Source organism: Triticum aestivum, chromosome 2B, assembly GCF_018294505.1.
Source record: "Triticum aestivum cultivar Chinese Spring chromosome 2B, IWGSC CS RefSeq v2.1, whole genome shotgun sequence".
Lineage (NCBI taxonomy): Eukaryota > Viridiplantae > Streptophyta > Magnoliopsida > Poales > Poaceae > Triticum > Triticum aestivum.
Window position 1 is genome coordinate 21,608,339 of NC_057798.1, and position 27,528 is coordinate 21,635,866.

Consider the following 27,528-nt stretch of genomic DNA (forward strand, 5'->3'; position numbering starts at 1 on the left):
TTTCAATAAATAAATAACTCATATTTAGACAAATCCAAAAATTTCTGCCCCTAGAATACACCACCTTATCTCTCCATCGACTCATACTAGCCAATTCTTTTATAAGTATCAAATCTCACAAACATAATTGAAAATACATTACATGTACACACGACCATATGATTCGGCCAAAACAATTTCCCTAGCACAACCAACTAACCCACAATGGCCAACTTCTCATACGGCCACAACCCAACCAAACAATGGTAACCTCATAGCCAAATACACGCCTTATTGGATCAACAGTCCATGCAGAAACCCAAATTCGCATTTCGCAACCCGTCGGTTGGATCCCCATTCATCTCAAATTCTGAATTCTACCCAGCATTCTTAGTGGCGGTCAATAGTACATCCTTGAACATACTCTCAAGGTTGGCCAACGACCTACCACCAGGTTGTGTCGTCGCACGAACGGCTATCTCGCTCCACTCCGCCGCCTTCCGCCTCATTTCTCTTCCCACCCCTTCTCCTCCCATCACCTCCCGTATCCTCGCCTCGACCACCTCCCGGCGCACATCATCGCCAACTTCCATCCCAACGCCCCACTCCACACACGCGTAACGGGAATTGGTTTGCTGCTCGGCGAAGAAGGGCCAGCACAACATTGGCACCCCGGCACTAAGGCCCTCCATCATCGAGTTCCACCCGCAGTGCGTCAAGAAGGCGCCCACTGCCTCGTGCCACAACACCGCCTCCTGCTCGCACCAGCTCGCAAGAAGGCACCTGCCCTTGGTCGCCTCCAGGAACTCAGGAGGCAGCATGGCTGTATCGCCCTTTACCAGGTCATTCCTCACGATCCACAGGAAGTCGTAGCCGCAGTTGGCAAGCCCCCACGCAAACTCCACCAGCTCCTGCCCGGACATGGTGGTTATGCTTCCGTAGTTGACATACACCACGGATCGAGGCTCCCTACCCCGGAGCCATTCGAGGCAGGACCGGTCTTCTCTCCACAGGCTGGGGCGTATGGTGGCGAGCCTGTCACCAACATCGCCTTCCGAAACCAGCTGCTCAGTGAGGAAGTTAAGTGGGCCGATGGTGTAGACTGGCAGAGGGAGGATGGAACACATGGCGTCCAGAGCCGTCTGCTCAAGCTCGTGAAAGGTGTTGAGGATGACAGCGGCCGCACGGTCCGACTGCTCGACCTCATGCTTGAGGAAGTTGAACATCACGTCGCCATGGTCCGTCGTACGGATGAAGGATGAGAAGTCTCGGAGACGCATGTGCTTGCTCATCCCACGTGCGTGTGCCACCGGCGTGTCCAAGTACCCGTTCTTCACTTGCTCTTCGTCTGCTCAGGTCAATGAGAACGCCCAACATCACACACATGGAATGCAACATATATTCAGGACATGGTTGCTACTTGTTACAAACTAGGCATGGCGCCATACATACCTTTGAGAGGGGTGAGGCCCTCGTCTAGGAGGAACTGGAAGTTGCGGTAGCCCATGAAACCGCAGACACTAGCAGTCCAGAACAACACACACGGCACGCCGAGTTCCACCACGGCATCCATGCTAAAGCTCATGACGCCATCCGCCACGACACATGTCACCTGTGGCACCTCAGCTGCACTGTTGAGGTCGTGGAGTAGGTTCTTTAGGTGGGGGAGGAGGCAGGTGGTCATGATGGAATTGCAGAGGGATGGTATGTCCTGCGTGGCGTCGGCATCGGACGGGGGCAAACCGTCAGGAATGGTGGCGAAGCGGAAGTCCGAAAGGCCTGCCACGGCGTCAGGACCGCGGGAGCGGACCAGACGGCGGTGATTATATTCGGTGTTGACGAAGGTGACGTGGAAGCCCTTGCAGTGAAAGATCTTTGCCAGCTTCATCATCGGCGTGATGTGCCCCTGAGCCGGGAACGGCACGAACACAGCATGGGGCTTCTTGCTCGTGGTAGTAGCACCCATGTCGTTGCCCGGAATGGTAGAAATGCAGCTCAAGATTTGAAACTGAGGGAAATGTGATCTTCTCTGCTTGTACGGGCAATCACACAGTGCATATATATAGTGACTGAGAGTGGCAATTGCTGCGCGTATAGAGTACAATATTAGTCTAAAAAAGGTCGGTCAAATAGGGCACGAATGCACGACGGATGGATGAGAATGTGTATGTATTGGATTAAGTGTAAGTGGTCATGTCGTTTGCCTTTAGTAATAAAGTAGTAATGAATATTGTCGATTAAATGCTCCATCTAGAAGTTTTGTGCAACAGAACCAGATTCTTCAGCCATGCTCACTGAACGAAAGGTGATTGCTGAGTAGTATTTAAATTGTTTCAAGGTACCAACCTCAGGTGTGAAGAACAATCTATAATTAACTTTGTGTCTGAGGCTATTATATAATTTATTGGATGTGTGTTTGGAGATATTTGCTATTTGTTTTTGTGAAAAAAATCTAACTCTCCCCACAATAAGTATTTTTGTCCATTCTTTTGTTTAATTTTACTCATTGCTGTTACCAACATGGTGACAGTGCCCTCCGTCTTCCATTCTTTTCTTCACCACGCTAAAATGCTGATATACAACCTAATTAAGGAATGGCCCACACAAATAATATGATCTAACGCCATCATTAAGGGCATCCACAACATTACAATAAAACATTCTCTAAGGAAAGAAAGATACATGTTATCAGTCAAGAAACTTTAGCATATGTTCTCTACAAAAATAGAAGGGAAACATACATGATCATGTGAAAAGAGATGCTGAGAGGGACCATGTTAAAATTGCTCTTGAACGTAGGATATAATTTCTATGGAATTTCATCCTTTAGTTCATCATTATAGTAATCATATTAATTGGTAACTTTATGTATACTTCATCTTCTATTATGTCTGCTAATCCACCCTAGAATTCGCCACGTTAAAGTGGTGCACAAGGGTGATTTTTGTTCCAGTTCTACCCCTGCCCGTTGTCCGGGAGAATGGTAGTTTTTACAGGAAACACCACCGGCTTGTCCACAATACAACGAAGGATCGAGCCAACTCTGATATCCTTTTATTTATATTGTTATACAGTTATACATGCAATCATCCAAACCATCAAACACACCACTAAGTACTTTATTTATTCATGTTATTCATAGCTATCTTTCATGCATCCACGTATCATATTTATTTCGAAGTATCATTTCTTACAAAAATAATTAAGAATACATTAATGTAAACACAAACATATGAGAATAAAACCAGATAGAGGTAGCAACCTACAATGACAAGCTGATGACATGGCCACAACCAAAACAAACAAGATAAATATAGCCTTATTGGACAACCAGTCCATGCAGAAACTAATTCCCATTTGACATTCTGTCGGTTGGATTTGCATGCATCTCAATCCGACCCAACATTCTTACCTGCACTCAATAGTACATCCTCGAGCAGACTCTCGAGGTTGGCCAACGACCTTCCACCAGGCTTTGCGGTTGCACGAACGGCAATCTCACTCCACTCCACCGCCTTCCGCTTCATCTCCCTCCCTACCTCTCCTACTCCCATCACCTCTCGTATCCTCGCCTCGACCACCTCCTGGCGCACGTCGTCATCGACCTCCATCCCAACGCCCCACTCCACGCATGCGTAGCGGGAATTGGTTTGCTGCTCCGCGAAGAAGGGCCAACACAACATTGGCACCCCTGCACTGAGCCCCTCCAACATCGAGTTCCACCCGCAATGCGTAAGGAAGGCACCCACCGCCTCGTGATGCAGCACCGCCTCATGTTCACACCAGCTCACGAGTAGGCACCTTCCCTTGGCCGCCTCTAGGAACTCGGGAGGCAGCACAGCGCCATCACCCTTTACGAGGTCATCCCTCACGATCCACAAGAAGTCATAGCCGCAGTTGGCCAAGCCCCATGCGAACTCCACGAGCTCTTGGTTGGACATGGTGATGATGCTACCAAAGTTGACGTACACCACAGACTGAGGCTCCCTGCCTTGGAGCCACTCGAGGCAGGATCGATCTTCTCTCTAGAGGTTGGGGCATATTGCGGTGAGCGTGTCGCTGTCATTGACTAGCTGCTCGGTGAGGAAGTTAAGCGGGCCGATGGTGTAAATGGGCATAGGAAGGATGGAACACATGGCGTCCAGAGCCTTCTGCTCGAGCTCATCAAAGGTGTTAACAATGATGGCGGCCGCGCGGCCCGACTGCTCTAGCTAGTGTATCATGAAGTTGAGGAGGACGTCGCTGCGGTCCGTGGTGCGGATGAAGGACGGGAAGTCTTGGAGGCGCATGTGCTTGCTCATCCCAAGAGCATGTGTTACCGGTGTGTCCATATACCCGTTCATCATTGGTAAATGTTTGCTGCCGGCTGACCGGCTGAGCGTCGTGCCGGTCGCGTGCGCAACGTACGATCAACAGGCTCCTGTTGCACCCACGACGCACATGCTGATGGGCCCCGACCGCTTTTTTATTTATTTTGAGCCGCCCGATCGGTTTTCTTCCCCACTTACCTCTGTCCCGGCCTTGTCTACTAGTTTTCCACTTGGGTTTTATTCTGTCTTCTTTCGTCGCAATTGTCATGGACAGCTCGTGGGAGCTCCAACCGATTGACATAGAGCTACAACCAGGCGAGTCGTTTTTTATGGGACGGGCGTAATTTTTGCTGCGACTGGCAACAACAATGTGTGTTTTTCTCAATAATGACGAGTCATTCTGCTGGGGCTGGTGTGATTATTTTGTGGCGCCGAACAATTTTTGCTACAAGCGGCGAGTTGTCTTGCTTGGACAACTGAGACTTTTTGCTGCGTCTTGGCGATGGCAAGCCGTTTTTTTAGCAGGCTATCATATTTACTGGGACCGGCGGCCGGCGAGATTTTTTGCTGTGACCCAGCAATGGCAAGCCATTTTTTGGTTGCAACCGGCAATTATTTTTGCTGGGATCGGTGAGAATTTTTGTTGCGACTGGCGAGGATTCTTGCTGTGATCTGGCAAGCCATTTTTTTTTTGCTGCAACCGGCGATCATTTTTGTTGGGACTGGCGAGATTTTTTGTTGCGACCAACAATCGGTGAGAATTTTTCCTGTGACCCGGCGATGGGAAGCCATTTTTTTTGGCTGCAACCAGCGATCATTTTTGCTGGGACCGGCGTTAATTTTTGTTGCGACCGCAACCGGTGAGAATTTTTGCTGCGACCCGTCGATGGCAAGTCATACTTTTTTTGCTGCAACCGGCGATCATTTTTTCTGGGACTGGCGAGAATTTTTGTTGCAACCTGTGACCAACGAGAATTTTGGCTGCGACCCGGCGATGGGAAGCAATTTTTTGTTCTCTTGGACCGTGGTTATTTTTGCTAGGACCAGCGAAATTTTTTGTTGTCCCAGCCGGCAAGATATTTTTTGCTGAGATTTACAATTTCTTTTGTTTGCTGGGATAGGGGAAATGATTTGCTAGAACTGGTGAGACGCTGCAACCGGAAGTACGATTTACTGGGACCAGCACAGGCCATGCTACAACGACTTTTTGCGTGAGGAAACGATGGCGGAGTTGTGACGGTGATGTAGTACGGCGGAGTTGCGACGGTGGATGGGGTATTCATGGGAGCTGGGGTATTGCTAGTCGACGAGCAAAGCATCGGGGAATGGCGCCGGCAGCTCGTTTCATTCACGGGCGGCCGGACGACGGAGTGCTTGCGAGGCAACAATAGCGAGTTGCAACGGCGATGGAGGGCAACCACGGCAAGCTGCAGCAGTGGACGGGGCACTCACAGAAGCTGGGCGTCGCGGCGAAAGCTACGGCGCATGGGAACTACTGGAGGCGGACAACGGGGGCTCAGTTTTGCACGCGATTTCAGCAGTTTTAGTTTTGCATGACGCAACGCCCATCAGGTGCTAGATCCAACGGTCAAGGGTGGGCGAATCCAATGGACGCCAGTGGACCGGCGGAGCGACTTAGCCGGTCGACCGGCGCAGAGTAGCACCCTTCATCATTTGGTCTTTATCTGCTCAAATTAACCGAATGACAAGCATCCAACCATGGTTGTTAGTTGTTACAGACTGTTATGCCCACTTTAAGAAGCCTGACATCGATGCATACATACCTTGGAGGGGAGTAAGGCCCTCATCTATGAGGAACCGGAAGTTGTGGTAGCCCATGTAACCACAAGCACTGGCAGTCCAAAACAGCGGGCACGGCACACCGAGCTCCGCAGCAGCGTCCACACTAAAGTTCATGCCGCAGTCCGCCACGATGCACGCCACCTGTGGTGCCCCGACTTTGCTTTTGAGATCGTGAAGCACGCCGGGTCCTGTGTGGTGTCGCTATTGGACGGGGGCAGGCCGTCAGGAATGGTTGCGAAGCAGAAGCCCGGGAGTCCGGCTATGGCTTCGGGACCGTGGGAGCGGACGAGGCGGCGTTGGTTGTACTCAGTGTTGACGAAGGTGACGTGGAAGCCCCTGCAGTGAAGGACCTTGGCCAGCTTCACCATCGGAGTGATGTGGCCCTGGGCCGGGAATGGCACGCACACCGCGTGGGGCTTCTCATCGGCTGGAGTAGCACCCATGGCGTCGCCTAGAAAGGTAGACATGAAAATCTAGATTGATATCGCACTTTCTGTAGGAGAAAGTGCGACCTTCACTGCTTGTAATGGCAATCACACAGCACACAGTCCATATACCTGCACAGATATATACTACAATATTTGTCCCAAATGACGAGCAGTTCTGCACAAACGATAGGTGAGAATATGCGTGGTTTGGTTAAGTGGCATTAGTTATCTCTCAACTTGTCATGTTCCTCTGACTTTATTAAAGTAGTGAATATTATATCGATATAATGATCAGCTAGATGTTGTGCAACAGAACCAGATTCTTCCTCCATATGCTCCTTGAGAAGAAGGTGGCTCTGAGCATAAACTTGTTTCGAGGTACGAACCTCAAATATGGACAATGACCTATAATTTGTTCACTTTGTTACTGACAGTATAAATTTCTATAGGTGTGTCGGGTGATGATTGCACGTTGAGTTTGTGAAGAGGAAAAATAAAGTCTCCCACAATCAATATTTTGGTTCCTTTTTTTTTCTTACTCCTTGGTGTTACCAACATACTCCCTCGGGATGGGAATATAAGTTGGGTGCGGGTCTTTTGATATTTGGTTTGATTAGCGAAACATGTGTTATATGCTCGAAAAAATATACCTCTAGACTCATTGTCGAATGAAATTTCTAAAGATATATTTTTTGTGACATATTATGCATGGTTCGCTAGTTAAATTGGTGATCTAAATTCTCGTTTCCCAACTTATATTATTCCCATCCGACGGAGTAGTGTGGTCCATTCTCTCATTCTGGTATCCACCACGCTAATGCTGATATGACAACCTCTAAGAAATGGTCCACATATTATATATTTGCTCTAATTCCATCATCAAGGGCATCCACTTCATTACCAAAACCATTCTCAGACAAAGAAATATACTATATGTTATTGGTCAAGACAAATTCAACATATGTTCTCTAGAAAAATAAAAGGAAACACATCTTAAACTAAAAGCTGGCTCAATGTTGTCGTGCATAATATCATTAGGCAGTCAAATGGCCGATTTTCATGATCGGTCCCGACAAGGAGTTTCTAGAATATGGGTCCATGTAAACCCACTTTTGAAACTGAATGAAGTTATATCTCTTAATTTTGAATCATTTGTATTTGGTACTAGAAGCTTACTCATATACTTTTCATGAAAAAAGTTATCATGTGGCCTGGTGTTGCAGCGCCGCAATCTTCAACGAAGGACTTGCCTAGCTAGGTCATCGGAGAAGATGGCGTCGGTGCATGGTTTTAAACGGCAGCGAGCTCTACATCAATATCGGACCTGGCATGCAATGGCATGGTTGATTTTTTTTTCTTGTTTTCTTTCGGAATATCTGTGTTTACTTTGGGCAGCGAGGCGACGACATTGCCCTAGTGTACAAATAATAGTCTCACCACTCTTTCCCTGCCCCTGTTGGTGTGCTTATCGCCGGTGAAAGGTATGTGAGGTCGTGTCTCCGATGGGTCTTTCGGGGTCCAGTCGGTTTAAGTTTTTGGTTGATCCATCTAAATTCGACCGACTTTTGTGGTCTTCGAAGTTTCTATAGACCTTATCGGCGTTTTCTTCTTTAAGGCGGCGATTTGCTTAAAAAGTTTGCTCCACTAAGGCGGAGTCCCAGAGTCGGCGGCGAGCTATGCTTATAGCGCGCCACCGGTGGATGTAGGTGGAAGAATACATTGGCACCATAAGGATTTGAATGTAATTTTAGTTTCCCGCATGAGTGTATTTGTAAGGACCTGTCATACTTAATATATGGTATTGGCCCCTTTCGCAAAATTAATACTCCCTCCGTTTCATAATGTAGTGCATATAGATTTTCTAAAGGCAAACCTGACAAACTTTGGCCAAGTTTATGGAGAAAAATATTTACATCTAGAAGGCCAAAAATATATCATTAGATTCATCATAAGATGTAGTTTCATATTTTACATATTTGGTATCATAGATATAAATAGTTTTCTATATAAAATTGCTCAAAGTTTGCAAAATTTTACATTTCAAAAAATATATATGCACTACATTATGGAACAGAGGGAGTAATATTAAGGCCCTGTTTGAGAAGCCAAATCTGGAATCTGAAACAAACAGCTATTTTGAATCAGCTTTGTCAGTGAAGCTGAATCTGGATTTAGGCCATTTTTAATGCAATTTCCTGAAGCACCTCAAAGTGTACTTCGTGAATCAGCTTCTCCACTGATGTGAATCCACAGATAATTAACATCCAAGCGAAGCTGAAACCAACAGGGCCTAAAGAATCCACTTTTTGATACTCGATGAAAGTTGTATTTCTTAATTTCGAAATGTTATGGAAAATGCATTGGTGTTTGGTACTTAGAAGCTTACTCATATAATTTTTCATAAAAAAAGCTATGACCATTTGGGATATGTGTAAAACTTGCACAGTACCTTCCTTATTCCGATTTCCACATAGGCCGCAACATGTCATACATATTTTTATGAAAAATTACCTTGGTAAGTTTCTACTCGACACCTACGTCTGTGATTCTTTTCATAATTTAAAAAACTAGAAATACGATCTAACGATCTGCCTCGTCTTCTGTGGCCTTAGGGCCATGGAGGCGCATGGATCCCGGCCCTTGCTGGCAGGAGAGCTCATGCTTCGTTCTTGGGTGTTTTTAATCTGTTTAGGATTTCTGTCCTGCTTAGGAAGGTGAGACGGCAACGGCTCCCTAAAGAATGTATAAGGTTCTCCCCGCCTAGCCCTTGTTCCGGCGGTGCGCCTCGCGTTGTCGGAGGGCATGTGGAGGTGTGGCTCCGGCGATCTCACGGGATTCGATAGAAGTTTGTCTTCGGTGGATCTACGTGGACCCGGTTTCCATGTATATGTGCTCATGTGTCTACAGGTTGGATCCTTCTAGTCTACGCTTCTCTTCGTTGGTGATGGTTGTTGTTCTGGTGTGCTGATTATTTAGGGCCTTAGCATAATGAGTGTCTACTACAACAAGGTTTGACAGGCTCCGGTGAGGGAAGGGCGATGACAGTGGCGCGCCTTCGGCTCACTCCAGTGCTTGTAGTCGTCGCTAGGTGGTTAACGGACATGGATGTAGATTTTGTTATTTCTTGTGTTTTTGTAGGCGACGTGCCTTCGGCTTGTTCCCAGTGCCATGATGTTTGAAGGATAGATCGAAAGTTTTTCCCATAAAAAAGTACTCATAAGTAATAGTATGCATGGTAATGTAGACAAACACATATGATGGGGCGAAACAGTAGTTTCTCTAGCAGAACCAACTAATCTCAAAATCCAGGTTTGTAAGTCGGGAACAAATGTTCCTTTCTTCAGTTTGAATAACCAAAGATGTGTAATATGACACAAGAAATACATGTTTACGGACTCCATTCGACAGCGAACCTAAAGATATATTTCATGGGGCATATCGTGCTCGATTTCTAAACCCAGATAGAGGTAGCAACCCACAATGGCAAGCTGATGACACGGCCACGACCCAAACAAACAAGGCAAATATAGCCTTATTGGATAATCAGTCCATGCAGAAACTCAAATCCGCATTTGATATTCTGTCAGTGGGATCTGCATGCATCTCAATTCTACCCAGCATTTTCAACCGCACTCAATAGTATATCCTCGAGCAGACTCGAGAGGTTGGCCAACGACCTACCACCCGGTTGTGCGGTTGCGCGAACGGCAATCTTGCTCCACTCCACCGCCTTCCGCCTCATCTCCCTCCCTACCTCTCCTACTCCCATCACCTTTCGTATCCTTTCCTCGACCACCTCTCGGCGCACGTCGTCGCCGACCTCCATCCCGACGCCCCACTCCATGCACGCGTAGCGGGAATTGGTTTGCTGCTCCACGAAGAAGGGCCAACACAGCATTGGCAGCCCTGCGCTAAGCCCCTCCATCATGGAGTTCCACCCGCAGTGCGTAAGGAAGACGCCCACCGCCTCATGATGCAGCACCGCTTCCTGGTCGCACCAGCTCGCCAGGAGGCACCTGCCCTTGGTCACCTCAAGGAATTCGGGAGGCAGCATGACTGGCATCGCACTTTACGAGGTCATTCCTCATGATCCACAGGAAGTCATAGCCGCAGTTGGCCAGCCCCCATGCAAACTCCACGAGCTCTTGGCTGGAAATGGTGGTGATGCTACCGAAGTTGACGTATACCACGGACCAAGGCCCCCTGCCTTGGAGCCACTCAAGGCAGGACCGATCTTCGCTCCAGAGGTTGGGGCATATCGCGGCGAGTGTGTCGCTGCCATCGCCATCGGGGACCAGCTTCTCGGTGAGGAAGTTTAGCGGGCCAATAATGTAGATAGGTAGGGGAAGCATGGCGTGCATAGTGTCCAGTGCCGGCTGCTCTAGCTCGTCAAAGGTGTTAACAATAATGGCGGTCGCGCGGCCCAACTGCTCTAGCTGGTGTATCATGAAGTTGAGCAGGACGTCGCTGCAGTCCGTGCTGGTGTGAATGAAGGATGGGAAGTCTTGGAGGCGCATGTGCTTGCTCATCCCGAGAGCATGAGTTACCGGTGTGTCCATAACTCCATATACCCGTTCGTCACTTGATCTTTATCTGCTCAAATTAACCGAACAGCAAGCGTGCAACCATGGTTACGTTGTTAGTTGTTACAGACTGTTACGCCCACTTCAAGAAGCCTGACTTCAATGCATACATACCTTTGAGGGGAGTAAGGCCCTCATCTATGAGGAACCGGAAGTTGTGGTAGCCCATGTAACCACAAGCACTGGCAGTCCAAAACAGCGCGCACGGCACACCGAGCTCCGCGGCAGCGTCCACACTAAAGTTCATGCCGCAGTCCGCCACGATGCACGCCACCTGTGGTGCCCCGACTTTGCTTTTGAGATCGTGAAGCACGCCGGGTCCTGTGTGGTGTCGCTATTGGACGGGGGCAGGCCGTCAGGAATGGTTGCGAAGCAGAAGCCCGGGAGTCCGGCTATGGCTTCGGGACCGTGGGAGCGGACGAGGCGGCGTTGGTTGTACTCAGTGTTGACGAAGGTGACGTGGTCTAAGACAATAGGCTTTGGGGGGAACCGGCACAACCCTCTAGGGGTGGCCTATCATATATATATATAATGAGGTGGTATACAACGTTACAATATACACATGTAAATACAGTCTAACACCCTCCCTCAATCTTAGCCACTTTCTAATGAATCTAGAAGGGTAAGATTGCGCCTGCAAGTCTCAAACTGTGGCAAAGGCAATGGCTTGGTGAAGATGTCAGCAAGTTGATCCTTGGAAGAAATAAACTTGATCTGTAGTTGCTTCTGAGAGACATGTTCACGCACAAAGTGATAGTCAACTTCAATGTGTTTCGTTCGGGCATGGAATACCGGATTTGCAGAAAGGTATGTAGCACCGATGTTATCACACCAAAGAACAGGAGGCTGTGATTGGGGTATACTTAACTCCTGAAGCAAGGACTGTACCCAGATGATCTCTGATGTGGCATTGGCCACAACCTTATACTCAACCTCAGTACTGCTACGCGAGACAGTAGCCTGTTTCCGAGCACTCCAGGCAATCAGGTTAGAGCCAAAGAAGACAGCATAACCCCCCGTGGATCGCCTGTCATCCGGATTGTCAGCCCAGTCTGCATCAGAATATGCTGAAAGACAACCAGAGTCAGACGGCCGAATATGCAAACCATGAGCCACCGTGAAACGAATATAGCGCAAAATCCGCTTAACAGCAGACCAATGAGTGTCACGGGATGACTGCAGATACTGACAGACTCGGTTAACAGCATAGGAAATGTCTGGTCGCGTGATCGTCAAGTATTGGAGCCCACCAACAATACTCCTGTACTCTGTCGCATCAGAAGAAGAAAGAAGCACACCATCAACATCATTGAGCTTATCAATGGTAGACATGGGTGTAGTCGTCGATTTGCACTTAAGCATCCCAGCTCGCTGCAACAAATCCAGAGAGTACTTCTTCTGCGTCATAACAAGGCCAGCAGCACGAGAAGTAACCTCCACACCAAGAAAGTAATGAAGCTTCCCAAGGTCCTTGACCGCAAAATCAGCACCAAGTGAGCGAACAAGCGCAGTAGCAGCCGACTGAGAGGAGCTGACCAAAATGATATCATCTACATAGACCAACAAGTACATAGTAACCTCAGGCCTTTGAAGAAGAAACAATGAGGAGTCAGCAGTTGATGATGCAAAACCATGAGCACGAAGAGCCATTGCAAGACGAGCATGCCAAGCACGAGGAGCCTGCTTCAGACAATAAATTGCCTTGGACAGACGACAGAGATGATCAGGGCGATCCGGATCAGAGAAACCCGGAGGCTGGCGCATGTAAACCTCCTCCGCCAAGACACCATGAAGAAAAGCATTTTGAACATCAAGCTGATGAAGAAACCAACCTCGAGTAACAGCCAGAGAGAGAAGAAGTCTGATGGTAGTAGGCTTGACCACTGGACTGAAGGTGTCTTCATAGTCAAGTCCAAAACGCTGTCGAAAACCACGAGCAACCAGACGAGCCTTATAGCGCTCAATGGACCCATCAGAATGCCTCTTCACTTTGAAAACCCATTTGGAATCAATGACATTTACCCGTGATTGTGGAGGAACAAGAGTCCATGTCTGATTGCGAAGAAGCGCTTGATACTCCTGCTCCATGGCCTCTCTCCAATGAGGAATGTGCATAGCAGCTTGATACGTGCGTGGCTCAGAGGATGGATCTGCGAGAGCAGCAGACATGCACGCCGCTAACCAAGCAACTGTGCCATCGTGACGTTGCTTAGGCTGAAAAATGCCACTTCGACTGCGCGTATGTGGACGTAGAGCAGCAGCAGGAGCCGGCGGAGGCGAAGGTGACGGAGACGTGACGGTCGCCGGAGATGCAGGAATCACCTCAGGCGAGCTCGGGACAGACGACTCCGGGCTGCATGGCGAAGACTGGCCCGACGACAGGGGCTCAGAGGCCATGGGCGAACCGAGAGTGGGCGAGGCCAGCTCCGGTGACACCGGCCCAGACGGCCTTGGCGAGGCAAGAGCAGGCGAGGCCGGCCCTGGTGAGAAGGGCCCAGACACCCTGGGCGAGGCAGGGGCGGGCGAGGCCAGGCCTGATGATGACTGCCCCGACGCCCTGGGCGAGACGGGGACCGAGGAGGCCGGCCCAGTCGGCGGGGTTGCAGGGCGCGACGATAGCGAAGGCAGCCCAGAAGCCAGAGGCGACCGGGCCAGGACGTCGATTGGCCGTGCATGAGCACGGAAACCGAGGCCATGCAGGGGCGCCATGTGCTCCTCATGCACAACAGAAGGTGCCGAGGATGAAGGCGATGGCGACGAAGAGGAAGATGGCACTTCCAGAATCTCCAAACGAGCCCCACGACCAGTGCCTGCACCATGGTTAGGCAACAATAGAGGAGAATATGCAACATCATCAAATTGGTCAAAAGCAACAGAGGATGAATGCATGGCAGGTGGCTCGGTAGTGGACACAGGGAGTTTGGCAAAGGGAAAAACATGCTCATCAAACACAACATCCCGAGAGATGTAGACACGATTAGTGGGCACATGAAGACATTTGTATCCTTTATGAAGAGAGCTATAACCAAGAAAAACACACTTCTTGGAACGAAACTCGAGCTTACGCTTGTTATATGGACGGAGATGGGGCCAGCAAGCACACCCAAACACCTTGAGAAAGGTGTAGTCCGGTTGTTCATTAAGGAGAACTTCAATGGGAGTCTTCATATTCAAAACACGAGTGGGAGTACGATTGATGAGAAAACATGCAGTGGTGAAAGCATCACTCCAAAAACGAAACGGAACAGATGCATGAGCCAAAAGAGTCAGACCAGCTTCAACAATGTGACGATGCTTACGTTCTACTGAACCATTCTGCTGATGTGTATGTGGACATGCTAAACGGTGAGTGATCCCAAGCGACTGAAAGAAGGAGTTGAGGTTGCGATACTCGCCACCCCAGTCCGACTGAACATGAACAATTTTGTGCTTGAGAAGGCGTTCAACATGTTTTTGGAACTGAACAAAAATGTCAAACACATCAGATTTACGTTTGATAAGATAAAGCCAGGTAAAGCGGTTGTAAGCATCAACAAAACTGATATAGTAATTATGACCACTAACAGAAGTCTGAGCAGGACCCCATACATCTGAAAACACAAGTTCTAAAGGATGTTTCACCTCACGACTGGACTCCGAAAAAGGAAGTTGATGACTCTTCCCCTGCTGACAAGCATCACACACTGCTACATCTTTATTACTAGACACACTAGGAAGCTCATGACGATGCAAAACATGCCGGACAATAGGTGTGGCCGGATGACCAAGACGAGCATGCCACTGTGACTGAGATACCCTAACTCCACTGAAGACGCGAGCGACGCCAGGATGCTCCAGACGATAGAGACCTTGGCAGAGCCGCCCACTAAGAAGAATGTCCCTCGTGCCCCGATCCTTAATAAAAAGATCAAAAGGATGAAATTCATAAAGCACATTATTATCACGAGTGAGTTTAGGAACTGAAAGAAGATTACGTGTCACAGATGGAACTCGAAGAACATTGCGAAGTTGAAGACTCCTATTGGCATGTCTAGTGAGAAGTGATGCTTGACCAATATGAGAGATGTGCATACCTGCTCCATTGGCGGTGTGGATCTTGTCGGAGCCATGGTAGGGTTCACGAGTAAAGCTTCCCCATCTCACTGGTCAGGTGCTCTGTTGCCCCAGAGTCCATGTACCAGTGGGGATCAATGGAGTAGGACTGAGTGTGTCCCTGTGGCTTCTGCGGCGGTGGACGATCAGCCATGGCGACCTGACGAGCAAAGTTGCGTGTATCCTTCCCGTCATTGCCGAGGCCAAGAAAACCCCGCTGGAAGCGCTTGTGACACTTCGAGGCCCAGTGCCCATCGCGACCACAAAGCTGGCACACACGTGGACCGCCAGCCCCTGGTAGCATCGCAGTAGGAGGAGGGGCCGAGGCGGGTGGTGGTGACTGCCCCGAAGGAGCCCTGGATGAAGCAGAGGAGCGACCACCCTTGGTGGCAGCGTTTGCCGAGAGGGCGCCGTTGCCCCTGGATCGGCGCGTCTCGACTCATTGCTCAGTAAGCAGGAGGCGTGAAAAGACCTCGTGTGCTGGCATGGGCGTGGAGTTGCCCCTCTCATTGATGATCTCGACTAGGGCGTCATACTCCTCATCAAGACCATTGACAATAAACGAGTTGAACTCGGAGTCGGTGAGGGGCTGTCCAATGGAGGCCAGCGTGTCGGCGAGACTCTTGACTTTGTTGTAGAACTCAGTGGCGGTGGAGTCAAGCTTCTGACACTCCCCAAGTTGGCGACGGAGCCCAGATACACGAGCCTGCGACTGTGCCGCAAACGAGCGCTCAAGAATAGTCCATGCCTCGTGGGACATCTTGGCGAAGACAACAAGCCCAGCAACGGCCGGAGAGAGCGACCCCTGGATGGAGGAGAGGTTCGCCTGATCCTGCCCTGTCCAGACACGGTGAGCTGGATTATAGACCGGACCGTGCACGCTGTCAACCAGCGCAGGAGGGCAAGGGAGAGAGCCGTCGACATAGCCAAGCAGATAGTGACTCCCAAGAAGCGGAAGAACCTGCGCGCGCCAGAAGATGTAATTGTCCGACGACAACTTGATGGTGATGAGATGGCCGAAGTGAAACGGCAGCGGCGGCTGCGATCCCATCGAGGAGACTGGCTGAGGTGAGACCACCGTGGAGACAGTCAGAGGGGCAGCCGGCGCGGTGACAGAGGGCGCGATGGCCGCGGTTGACGCCGCGAAGCCTGCCAGCGCGACGTCCTCCGCCACCAGCGGCACAGTGGCCGAGGGCGCGACAGCCGCGGTTGATGGGGCGGCGGCGGTGTGGGCCACAAGCGCCTGCCCGGGCGAAGTAGCAGCCGGCGGGAGCGCGAAGAGGGAGCCGAGGCTCCGTGTCCCGATCGGCGCCTGAAGGGAGGCGGCATCCAGCGGCCTCGAGAGAAGTGCCGCGAGGGAGGCCGGCAGAAAACCGGTGGCGGTGGAGCCGGACGCAGCCGCGGACGTCATAGCAGTCGGGCGACGGCGACGGCGGGCGCGGCGGCGGCGGCGGTGGCGGCGGCGGCGGTTTAGGGTTTTTAGGCGGAAGCGGACGTAACCTAGCGTGATACCATGTAAGACAATAGACTTTGGGGAGAACCGGCACAACCCTCTAGGGTGGCCTATCACATATATATATAATGAGGTGGTATACAACGTTACAATATACACATGTAAATACAGTCTAACACGTGGAAGCCCCTGCAGTGAAGGACCTTGGCCAGCTTCATCATCGGCGTGATGTGGCCCTGGGCCGGGAATGGCACGCACACCGCGTGGGGCTTCTCAGAGGGTGGAGTAGCGCCTAGAAAGGTAGACACGGAAATCTAGATTGATACCGTGCTTTCTGTAGGAGAAAGTGCGACCTTCACTGCTTGTAATGGCAATCACACGGCACACAGTCCATATAGCTGCACAGAGATATATATATATATATATATATATATATATATATATATATATATAGGCTTGCTAAACTATGCCTGCGCACATGCTGTTCTATCCTACACTCCGGCCAGTACGCGTTAAGTAGCCCGAGTTAACCAGGCCGAAGGGCGTGCACGTTGTGGGGAAAATTGGACGTAACGTCTTACGACCAAAACCGCTAGTAGTAACAAGTTACCGGGCGCTAATTAGCAGAGCCATCCCTCGTACACCAAACTTTCACTTCATCGTAATTGCCATCGTAACATCGTAAAATGCCTAGCCGAACTGTTAATTCCTACCATCAGTAACCAGGCATATATGATCTAGTAAAGTTGTTACTATCAGTATTATGGCAATAGTAACTGGCCTTGATGAAGTCGTAACGGATCATCACGATTACATTTTGTACCCACGTCCTGCATGATTGTAGTAATGCATTACTACATATATCAGCCTCGATCAAAGAATCTTTAACTTTTTTGTTCGTAATTTTTTTTTGCATTACCATCCACTCTTTTTTTATTGCTATCAGTTTTTGAGCATGTAGTAATGCGTTACTACATGTTTCGGGAAGGTTTTACTACGTTTACGGATGAAACCATAGACATCTCTCATCCCAGTAAAAAAAACCTAGATCCATTACCATCTATAGTTAATCTATTACTAGCAATGAATAGTGATCCAAATTCAGGACGTTGCGGAGCAACACATGGTAATGGAATTAAACGTGTTACTTTCTTTTTCACATGCCGTTACTCTCAACCATTCTTGAGGTGGAGACGCGACCCGAGCGCCTGGTTAGGAGTGGCCGGAGCGTAGGCTAAGCAACAATGCGCGCACGCTCACAATAGCGCAGCCGTATATATATATATATATATATATATATATATATATATATATATATATATATATATATATATATATATATATATATATATAATATTTGTCCCAAATGACCAGCAGTTCTGCATAAACGATAGGTGAGAATATGCGTGGTTTGGTAACTTTGGTTAAGTGGCCAGTAGTCATCTCTCAACTTGTCATGTTCCTATGACTTTATTAAAGTAGTGAATATTATCGATAAAATGCTCAGCTAGATGTTGTGCAACAGAACTAGATTCTTCCTCCATATGCTCCTTGAGCAGAAGGTGCCTCTGAGCATAAACTTGTTTCGAGGTACAAACCTCAAATATGGAGAATGACCTATAATTTGTTCACTTTGTTACTGACACTATAATAGGCGTGTCGGGTGATGATTGCACGTTGAGTTTGTGAACAGGAAAAATAAAGTCTCCCACAATTAATACTTTGGTTCTTTTTTTCTTACTCCTTGGTGTTACCAACATACTCCCTCCGGATGGGAATATAAGTCGGGCGCCGGTTTTTTGATATTTGATTTGACTAGCGAAAGATGTGTTATATGCTATAAAAATTATACCTCTAGATTCAATGTCGAATGAAATTTCTAAAAATATATGTTCGTGACATATTATCCATGGTTCGCTAGTTAAATTGGTGATCTAAATTCTCGTGCCCAACTTATATTATTCCCATCCGGCGGAGTAGTGTGGTCCATTCTCTCATTCTGGTATCCACCACGCTAATGCTGATATGACAACCTCTAAGAAATGGTCCACATATTATAAATTTGCTCTAATTCCATCATCAAGGGCATCCACTTCATTACCAAAACCATTCTCAAACAAAGAAATATACTATAGGGATAATTATCCTTTTGCCCTTAGTGGTGTCCATGTGCTCAGTTTTGCCCTCAGATGTGAATCGTGCTCATTTTTGTCCCTAGTCCGTGCGCACCAACTCGTTCCGTGAACTCTGCCGTCTCCGTCGGGTCAACCTTTTGACTCGGCCCTTACAGGTGGGACTAGGCGGCAGAGACGCCCTAGACGATCAGACCGTTGCACGCATGGCTTGTGGGACCCAGAAGAGAGCCGTTGAGCAGAGAGCCGTTGCGGGTGTGCTATATAAGCGGGCGACAGACAGCGGCGGTGACCACGGCGACAGAGAGCACGTCGGTGACCACAGCGAGAGAGAGAGAGAGAGAGAGAGAGAGAGAGAGCGGCGGTGGGAAGCTAGATGTGGAGGGCGCGACGGTGTTGAGATCCCCTTCAGCTCCGAGCTCCATGTCTTCCTCAAGCTCCCGCGCCACCTCGCGGATGCAGAGCCGGGCGCGTGTGGACATGCATGTCTTCGTCTGTCCGCGGTGCCGGGCGGGCGTTGATCAGAGGGTTTCTCGCACACCGAGGAACCAGAATCGTCCGTTCTACGTGTGCAGCGAGAATGGGGTAAGAACCGGGGAAATTGCACCATTTTCATGGTCGGGATCTTTGAGCAATGGGTTGATCTGTTTGGCGCTCATGCAGGTGAAATGCTTCTTTCTTTGGGTCGATGCTCTGGCCAAGACTCTGATGAATGAACTGCAAGAAGAGCATGAAGAATGGTTGCGCATGCTACCACAAACGACAGTGGCCGCAGCATGAGCTCCGGAACAAGAGATGGAGGGAGAAGCACGCACTGACAGAGAGCTAGTTGTTGAGCTTAGGATGTTGAAGAAGAAGGTTAGGAAGCTTGAAGATCAAGCACAAATACCAATACCCATTTGCAATTACTTTTGGGCATTTGTAGGTATGGTAATCGCACTGGGTGTAATGTTGAAATTGTATGGAAATGCATGAATTATGGAGGAATTTGTAAGCTTGAAATTGTATGAGAAATTCACCTAGTTTAAATGTTGGTCAAAGTTGTTTAAATGTTGAAAAGAAAAAGAAGAAGTGACCAACATTTAAATATGTTAAAAAAGGGAGAAGAAATGAGGAATTCAGAAACTTTTGATCAATGAAATGCAGCTCTCTGCTCTGCCTTTCTGTTAAAAAAAAGGTTCCTCTGTGGGCCAAATTCAGAGCGTAGAGTCAAGTGCCGGCTAGAATAATGGGCCAATTGAATCCAATTAGGCCCATTTGGGGTTCTCTTGCGTGTTTTTCTGTTTTCTGTTCTGATTTAATTTAGGCAGTAAATCATAATGCCGAAACTTTTTGTGGAAGCTAATTGAATTATTCGAGAGCCAAACAATTAAGTTTAGAATTTTTTTTGGAGCTGTTAAATATTTAATAGCAATTTAATTACTCCAATTCAAATACACCGTGATTTAAATCAAAGACAAAAATGTCATGGAAAATGTGCCTCAGCTCTGGTAGAGGTTTACACCTGGTGCCAAAATTAATAAACATTTTTAAGGGCATTACATTGAGAAAAAAATAATCTGTCTAAAAAATGAAGGGTGGAAAATGCACAAAAAATTGGTGTGGCTGGGGACTCGAACCCAGGACCGCGTGGGTTTGTGGCGTTCAGGGCTGCGCTGGTAACCGCTAGGGCAGATGGAAAGACTTTGACATAGGTAGGGAAGGAAGGTATCCATAGTTACCGTTTGTTTGTACTGAATGTTTGCACACGTGTGAGAGTGGTTTTTCTTTGTTTTGCACTGAAATTTTGGAGGGCTGCAAACATATGTTTGCACTGCCACATGATTTTGGTTAGAGTGACACTTGGTTTAGGATTTAAAGGGAATAAATCTGCATGCTAGTTCATGACTTGGTTTAGGGAAGAAATGATATGTTTAGGCACGGACATTTTTTTAACACACATAATAACTTGGATAGATAAGATGCAACACACCGTACCCTTACATGGATGGGTACCCATAGATAAGTTTACGGACACGACATGACACGACACGACATATACGATATAGAAAAGCAACAAAATAAAAACGATAAAACTAAAACATGACGAGCTTGACTCCGGGCTCGCACCCCTTCTTGAACATCTTCATGTTGACCTCCATCTTCCACCTTGTCCGCGTGCCCCTTCAACACCTTCTTCAATTTCACACCTCGTCCGGGCTTAGTTTTTCATTTTGATGTTTTATATTTGTTTAAATATTGGTCAAAGTTAGGTTTGACCAGAATTCAAATGAGCAAAACAAAATTCAAAAAAATCAAAAAAAAAGGAAAAACCAGCACATAGTCTTTGTATATAGAATATATGTGTAGGAAAGTTATTTGGCTCAAATAGACAAGGTCAAAAAAATCTTGCTTAGAAAGGAGGCCGTTTACCCTACCTTTGGAGCTCTTTTTTAGCACATTTCTCATGAATCTGCGTTTACCAAAGTTTCGAAAGAATTCCAACATCCATATAGCATGTCAAATTTGAAGTTCTAACATAGGTCCAACATCATTCAAACATAGTTCTAACATAGGTCCAACATCATTCAACAAAAATACAACATTATTCATAATGTTTCATAATTATTCATAAATAGCGTTGGGGCTTCTGTCTGTTCCTTGAGCTTCTTGCCATCACTTTAGTCCTCGTGCACCTTGTGCTCATTGCTTCTTCTCTTCTCCTCTTGGTTGTCGGTACCTTGTGCGTCTTCTTCAAACCTACCACAGAGATGTGCAAAACATAAAGGGTAATGAGATCATCTCAAGTGATAAATGTACAGTAGTTTTGCAAGATTTACATACCTAGCAGAAGTCACAACAACAAAATGTTGGTCACCATTTGGAACCTCACTTGGATCACCATTTGGAGCCTCACTTGGATCACCATGATCACCATTTGGAGCCTCACTTGGATCACCATTTGGAGCCTAATTTGGATCACCATTTGGAGCCTCACTTGAATCATCATTTGGAGGATATTTTGGATCATTGTCAAAATCATGTGGCTGTTGACCATCATCATTTGGAACCTCGTCAAAATCCTCATCTGATGCAACCGGCTGTTGACCATCATTTTCATCATCTGTTGAGGCAACCGACTGCTGACCAACATTTTCATCAAAGCCTTCATCGAGACTCTCTCCGAACGCTGGATCTACTGTGTTATCACAATACTTACCGAAATGACCAAACCCACCACACCTTGTGCACTTACGCTTCCTCGCTCCAAGTCCAGCTCCTTCGCTGCAAGGTCTGATTCGACTCTTCCTTGGTCTACCTAATGCTCACTTCAGAACTGGAGCGCAAAGCTTGAATCCAGGGTCCACCATGTCCCATTGTTGTTTTCCCTCCATAGCAGGCAATGCATACGCATATGTGGCTTTGAACCTTGCAACAGAGTAGTAATCATGTACATACTGTTGTATGTTCCCTGCTGGACCTAGGAGAGAAGTGATGAAAAACAAGGCATGAATGCATGCAACCTAGTTATCTGCCATTGCCTGCAACTGCTAGTTAAAGCTTCTAAATCCACTGGATATCTCCATTCCCTCTTCTCTTTATCCAAATATGATATCTCTGCTGTGGTACCCGAGTAAAGAGTCATGTTTATTTCCAAGCCTGTTGTTTTCTGCTTCAGTTCATTCATCACGGCAGGGATGATAATGTGGACCATGAATTTTGCCTCAGCTATTCCTGCACGATAATGAAATTTCTACATGTCTATCCTTATCATGTCAAGCAAATCCGCCACATAATGACCCTTTAATTTCTGGATCGTTGAGTTGAAAGACTCTGCTAGATTATTGTGAACATAGTCAACTTTGCTCAGTTCACTGAATTGGCTTCTGGCCCATAACTTGGAGTGGTGTGTTTCCAAGTATTCTTTCACTTTGGGATTAATGTATAACTGCCTCAAGTGGTAGTTGTGCTTCTTCACACCGCAAGTCAAAGATGTTGGCCATAAATTGTCGGTATACACCTTTCCTTTGAATTTCTTCATGAAATTTGCAGCAAGATGACGCATGCATTCCCTATGCTCTACTCCAGGGAACATATTGTCCACGGCCACTTCTAAACCTTTGCAGGCATCTGTATGAATGACCAACCCATTGGGATGTGCAATAGCCCGGCGTAGATTATGCAAAAACCAAGTCCAGCTCTCCTCTAACTCTGTCTCTAGCACACCGTACGCAACTGGAAATACAAAACTGTGTGCATCAACTGCACAAGCCGCTACTAACTGTCCTTTAAACCTCCCTGTGAGAAAAGTGGCATCAATAGCCAAATAAAGCCTGCAGCCTGCCAAGAAACCCCGGCGACAAGCCTCAAAGCAGACAAAAACCCTCCTATAGCATTCCTTGGTCTTTGTCACTCACCTGAATGTGTACTCCATGGTGTGGTGGTCAATATCTACAATACTACCTTGGCTTGTCCTCTCCACTTTACCTTTGAATGAATACAACAATTGAAAACTTTCCTGCCAGTTACCATAAATAGAATCCATAGCATGTTGTTTACCATTGAACAACCTCATGTATGGTAAATCTATCTTGAACTTGTCTTTGATGTTCTTCTGTAATTGCTTTGGACCACTTGCTGGTTTTCTTTCACCCACTTCTTTACTTCTTCTGCCACCCATATTGACTTGGTTCTACTAATTGTATCCTTCCGAAGGATTGATTCCTGGCATGTGTGCTTAAAAGGGTTCACTTTGACCTAAACATTCGTGCTATTTCACATTTTAGATGCGAGCATCCTCCATGGACAACCCTCAGTCGGACAGTGCACTCTGTAACGTACTTGATAGCTCTTGTCATCTTTGAAAGTACGTTCTATCTTGATGCAGTATGTCACAAGTGCATTTCTACACTCAGTCATGGATGCAAAAATGTTACCTTCTTCCATATGAGGGTTCAAAGGGTCCCATTCAACAGCTGCAAGGTCTTCATCCTCACCCACCACGACATCATCCACACGGACTGCATTGTGAACCTCATCTTGGTTTTTAGCTTGAGGTGCCCGTCGTAAATTCTGAATAACATCATAATATAGCTTCTCTTCATCAACCCCAGAATTGTATTCATCAGGCTCCACTTCAAGGGGGACCCTACTGTTGGTGCCCACACTTGTCGAGCCACCACGTTGCCGTGCACTAACTGAACTGTTCTGGCTAGAGATGCCATTACGACGACTTGGTTCTCCCCAAGATGTTGCACCCGCCATCCTAGGTCCAAATGCCTGCTCAAGCACATCAATTTGCAGCTTCACATGAAAATTCTCTTTCTCTTTATTCCTAGCAAACATGGTAGCCAGCTCTTCATCATTACTAACTGTCACCCATTTCTTTTCCCCATCATAGTATTTGTATACCACTTCATCAAGCAAACCCCAAGGATATTGGCTACAAATTACCTCCCCAAATTGTCTGAAACTCCAATTACTAGCCATTGGCAACCGATAATCGAAACCTCCTTAGAATTTCTTCTTATTCTTTGCATTGAACATGTACCGATCCCTTCTAATGACATGTACCGATCCCTTCTAATGTGCACCAAGAAAGCAAACCGCAACTCCATCCTAACCGACGAAAAACAGAGACGCAATCATCACACTAATCGGGCAAACCTACTCGAATCGACTGTTCAAATGCACAACTAAGCTCAATCTAAACAGGAGGCGTGGACGCGGCGGATCTCCGGCCCAATGCCTGCCTCGCCAAATACTCCAGGGTCGCCGCTGCTCTCCACTTCGCCCTGGGGTTCTTCCTCCTTGTTCAAACAGCTCCACCAGCCCCCCACCTTTGAGCGCTCCAGCCGGGCACACGGAAGGAGGCCGCGCCGCGGGTCGAGCAGGTGGCGGGCGCCCCACCCATGGCGTCGCAGGAAGGTGGCAGGCGGAACAGGTAGCGGTGGAGCATCGGCGCAGGACGGTAGCGGCGGAGCAGGCCGTGCAGCAGGTGGCGGGGCATGTGTTGGCTGCGGCGCAGGTGGCGGGATCACGTGTTGGCTGCAGCGCAGGTGGCGGCGGCAGCGCAGGACGGCCGGCCGACTGATGGGCAGAGCGGGCGTCGATTTGGCCGGCTAGAACCCTACGAATGATTTGGGGATTTTGTTGCACAGGCCCACATGTCAGCTCCGGACCCATGTCCACACGGTCCCACGTGTAAGCTCCGGACCCATAACCACTAACGCCGGTGGACAGAATGGACTAAAATCTGGCCGTTTGGCCTCGTCATAGTAGCTGCGCATGGACTAGGGGCAAAACTAAGCACAATTCGTATCTGAGGGAAAAACTGAGCACATGGACACCACTGAGGGCTAAAGGATAATTAACCCTATACTATATGCTATTGGTCAAGACAAATTCAACATATGTTCTCTAGATAAATGAAAGGAAACGCATCTTAAACTAAAAGCTGGTTCAATGTTGTTGTGCATAATATCATTAGGCAGTCAAATGGCCGATTTTCATGATCGTTCCCGACAAGGAGTTTCTAGAATATGGGTCCATGTGAGCCAACTTTTTGATACTTAATGAAATTATATCTCTTAATTTTGAATCATTTGTATTTGGTACTAGAAGCTTACTCATATACTTTTCATAAAAAAAAGTTACCATGTGGCCTGGTGTTGCAGCGCCGCAATCTTCAACGGAGGACTTGCCTGCTAGGTCATCGGAGAAGATGGCGTCGGTGCATGGTTTAAAACGGCAGTGAGCTCTATATCAATATCGGACCTGGCATGCAATGACATGGTTGATTTTTCTTCTTGTTTTCTTTGGGAATATCTGTGTTTAGTTTGGGCAGCGAGGCGACGACATTGCCCTAGTGTAGAGATAATAGTCTCACCACTCTTTCCCTGCCCCCTGTTGGTGTGCTTATCGCCGGTGGAGCGTGTGTGAGGTCGTGTCTCCGATGGGTCTTTCGGGATCCAGTCGGTTTAAGTTTTTGGTTGATCCATCTAAATTCGATCGACTTTTGTGGTCTTCGAAGTTTCTATAGACCTTATCGGCGTTTTCTTCTTTAAGGCGGCGATTTGCTTGAAAAGTTTGCTCCACTAAGGCTGAGTCCCAGAGTCGGCAGCGAGCTATGCTCATAGCGCGCCGCCGGTGGATGTAGATGGAAGAATACTTTGGCACCCTAAGGATTTGAATGTAACTTTAGTTTTCCGTATGAGTGTATTTGTAAGGACCTGTCATACTTAATATATGGTATTGGCCCCTTTCGCAAAAATAATACTCCCTCCCTTTCATAATGTAGTGCATATAGTTTTTTCTAAAGTCAAACCTAACAAACTTTGACCAAGTTTATGGAAAAAAATATTTACATCTAGAAGGCCAAAAATATATCATTGGATTCATCATAAGATGTAGTTTCATATTTTACATATTTGGTATCATAGATATAAATAGTTTTCTATATAAAATTGCTCAAAGTTTGCAAATTTTGACTTTTAAAAAAAAAATATGCACTACATTATGGAAAAGAGGGAGTAATATTAAGGCCCTGTTTGTCTCGGAGAAGCCAAATCTGGAATCTGAAACAAACAGCTATTTGGAATCAGCTTTGCCTGTGAAGTTGAATCTGGATTTAGGCAATTTTTAGTGCAATTTTCTGAGGCACCTCAAAGTGTACTTCGTGAAGCAGCTTCTCCACCAAATCCACAGATGATTAAAATCTAAGCGAAGCTAAAACAAACAGGGCCTAAAGAATCCACTTTTTGATACTCGATGAAAATCGTATTTCTTAATTTCAAAATGTTATGGAAAAAAAGCATTGGTGTTTGGTACTTAGAAGCTTACTCATATAATTTTTCATAAAAAAGTTATGACCGTTTGGATATGTGTAAAACTTGCACCGTTCCTTATTCCGATTTCCACATAGGCCACAACATGTCATACATCTTTTTATGAAAAAAATACCTTGGTAAGTTTCTATTCGACACCTACGTCTGTGATTCTTTTCATAATTTTAAAAACTAGAAATACGATGTAACGATCTGCCTCGTCTTCTGTGGCCTTATGGCCATGGAGGCGCGTGGATCTCGACCCTTGCTGGTAGGAGAGCTCATGCTTCGTTCTTAGGTGTTTTTAATCTGTTTAGGATTTGTGTCCTGCTTAGGAAGGTGACACGGCAACAGCTCCCTAAAGAATGTATAAGGTTCTCCCCGCCTAGCCCTTGTTTCGGCGGTGCGTCTCGCGTTGTCGGAGGGCGTGTGAAGGTGTGTCTCTGGCAATCTCATGGGATTCGATAGAAGTTTGTCGTCGGTGGATCTACGTGGACCCGGTTTCCATTTATATGTGCTCATGTGTCTACAGGTTGGATCCTTCTAGTCTGCGCTTCTCTTCATTGGCAATAGTTGTTGTTCTGGTGTGCTGATTATTTAGGGCCTTAGAAAAATGAGTGTCTACTACAACAAGGTTTCCCTGGCTCCGGTGAGGGAAGGAGGATGACGGTGGCGCGCCTTCGGCTCGCTCCAATGCTTATAGTCGTCGCTAGGTGGTTAACGGACATGGATGTAGTTTTTTTTATTTCTCGTGTTTTTGTAGGCGGCGTGCCTTCAGCTTGTTCTCAGTGCCATGATGTTTGAAGGATAGATAGAAAGTTTTTCCCATAAAAAAGTTTCATAAGTAATAGTATGCATGGTAATGTAGACAAACACATATGATGGGGCGAAACAGTAGTTTCTCTAGCAGAACCAACTAATCTCTCAATCCAGGTTTGTAAGT

The 27,528-nt window shown here is 47.3% G+C and overlaps 1 protein-coding gene and 2 pseudogenes across 1 annotated transcript; all 3 read right to left on the reverse strand.

The window, feature by feature from the left end:
- On the reverse strand, positions 1 to 1,996 carry LOC123040063 (7-deoxyloganetin glucosyltransferase). The gene is made up of 2 exons (XM_044463004.1): positions 1,432 to 1,996; positions 1 to 1,327 (listed from the first exon to the last, which is right to left on the reverse strand). The coding sequence occupies exons 1-2, from the start codon at positions 1,943 to 1,945 to the stop codon at positions 357 to 359; spliced, it is 1,485 nt and encodes a 494-aa protein (XP_044318939.1). The 5' UTR covers positions 1,946 to 1,996; the 3' UTR covers positions 1 to 356.
- Positions 1,997 to 3,368: 1,372 nt separating this feature from the next.
- LOC123038810 (7-deoxyloganetin glucosyltransferase-like) lies at positions 3,369 to 6,615 on the reverse strand (annotated as a pseudogene).
- A 3,391-nt stretch (positions 6,616 to 10,006) lies between these two features.
- LOC123038811 (7-deoxyloganetin glucosyltransferase-like) lies at positions 10,007 to 24,769 on the reverse strand (annotated as a pseudogene).
- Positions 24,770 to 27,528: the final 2,759 nt, after the last annotated feature.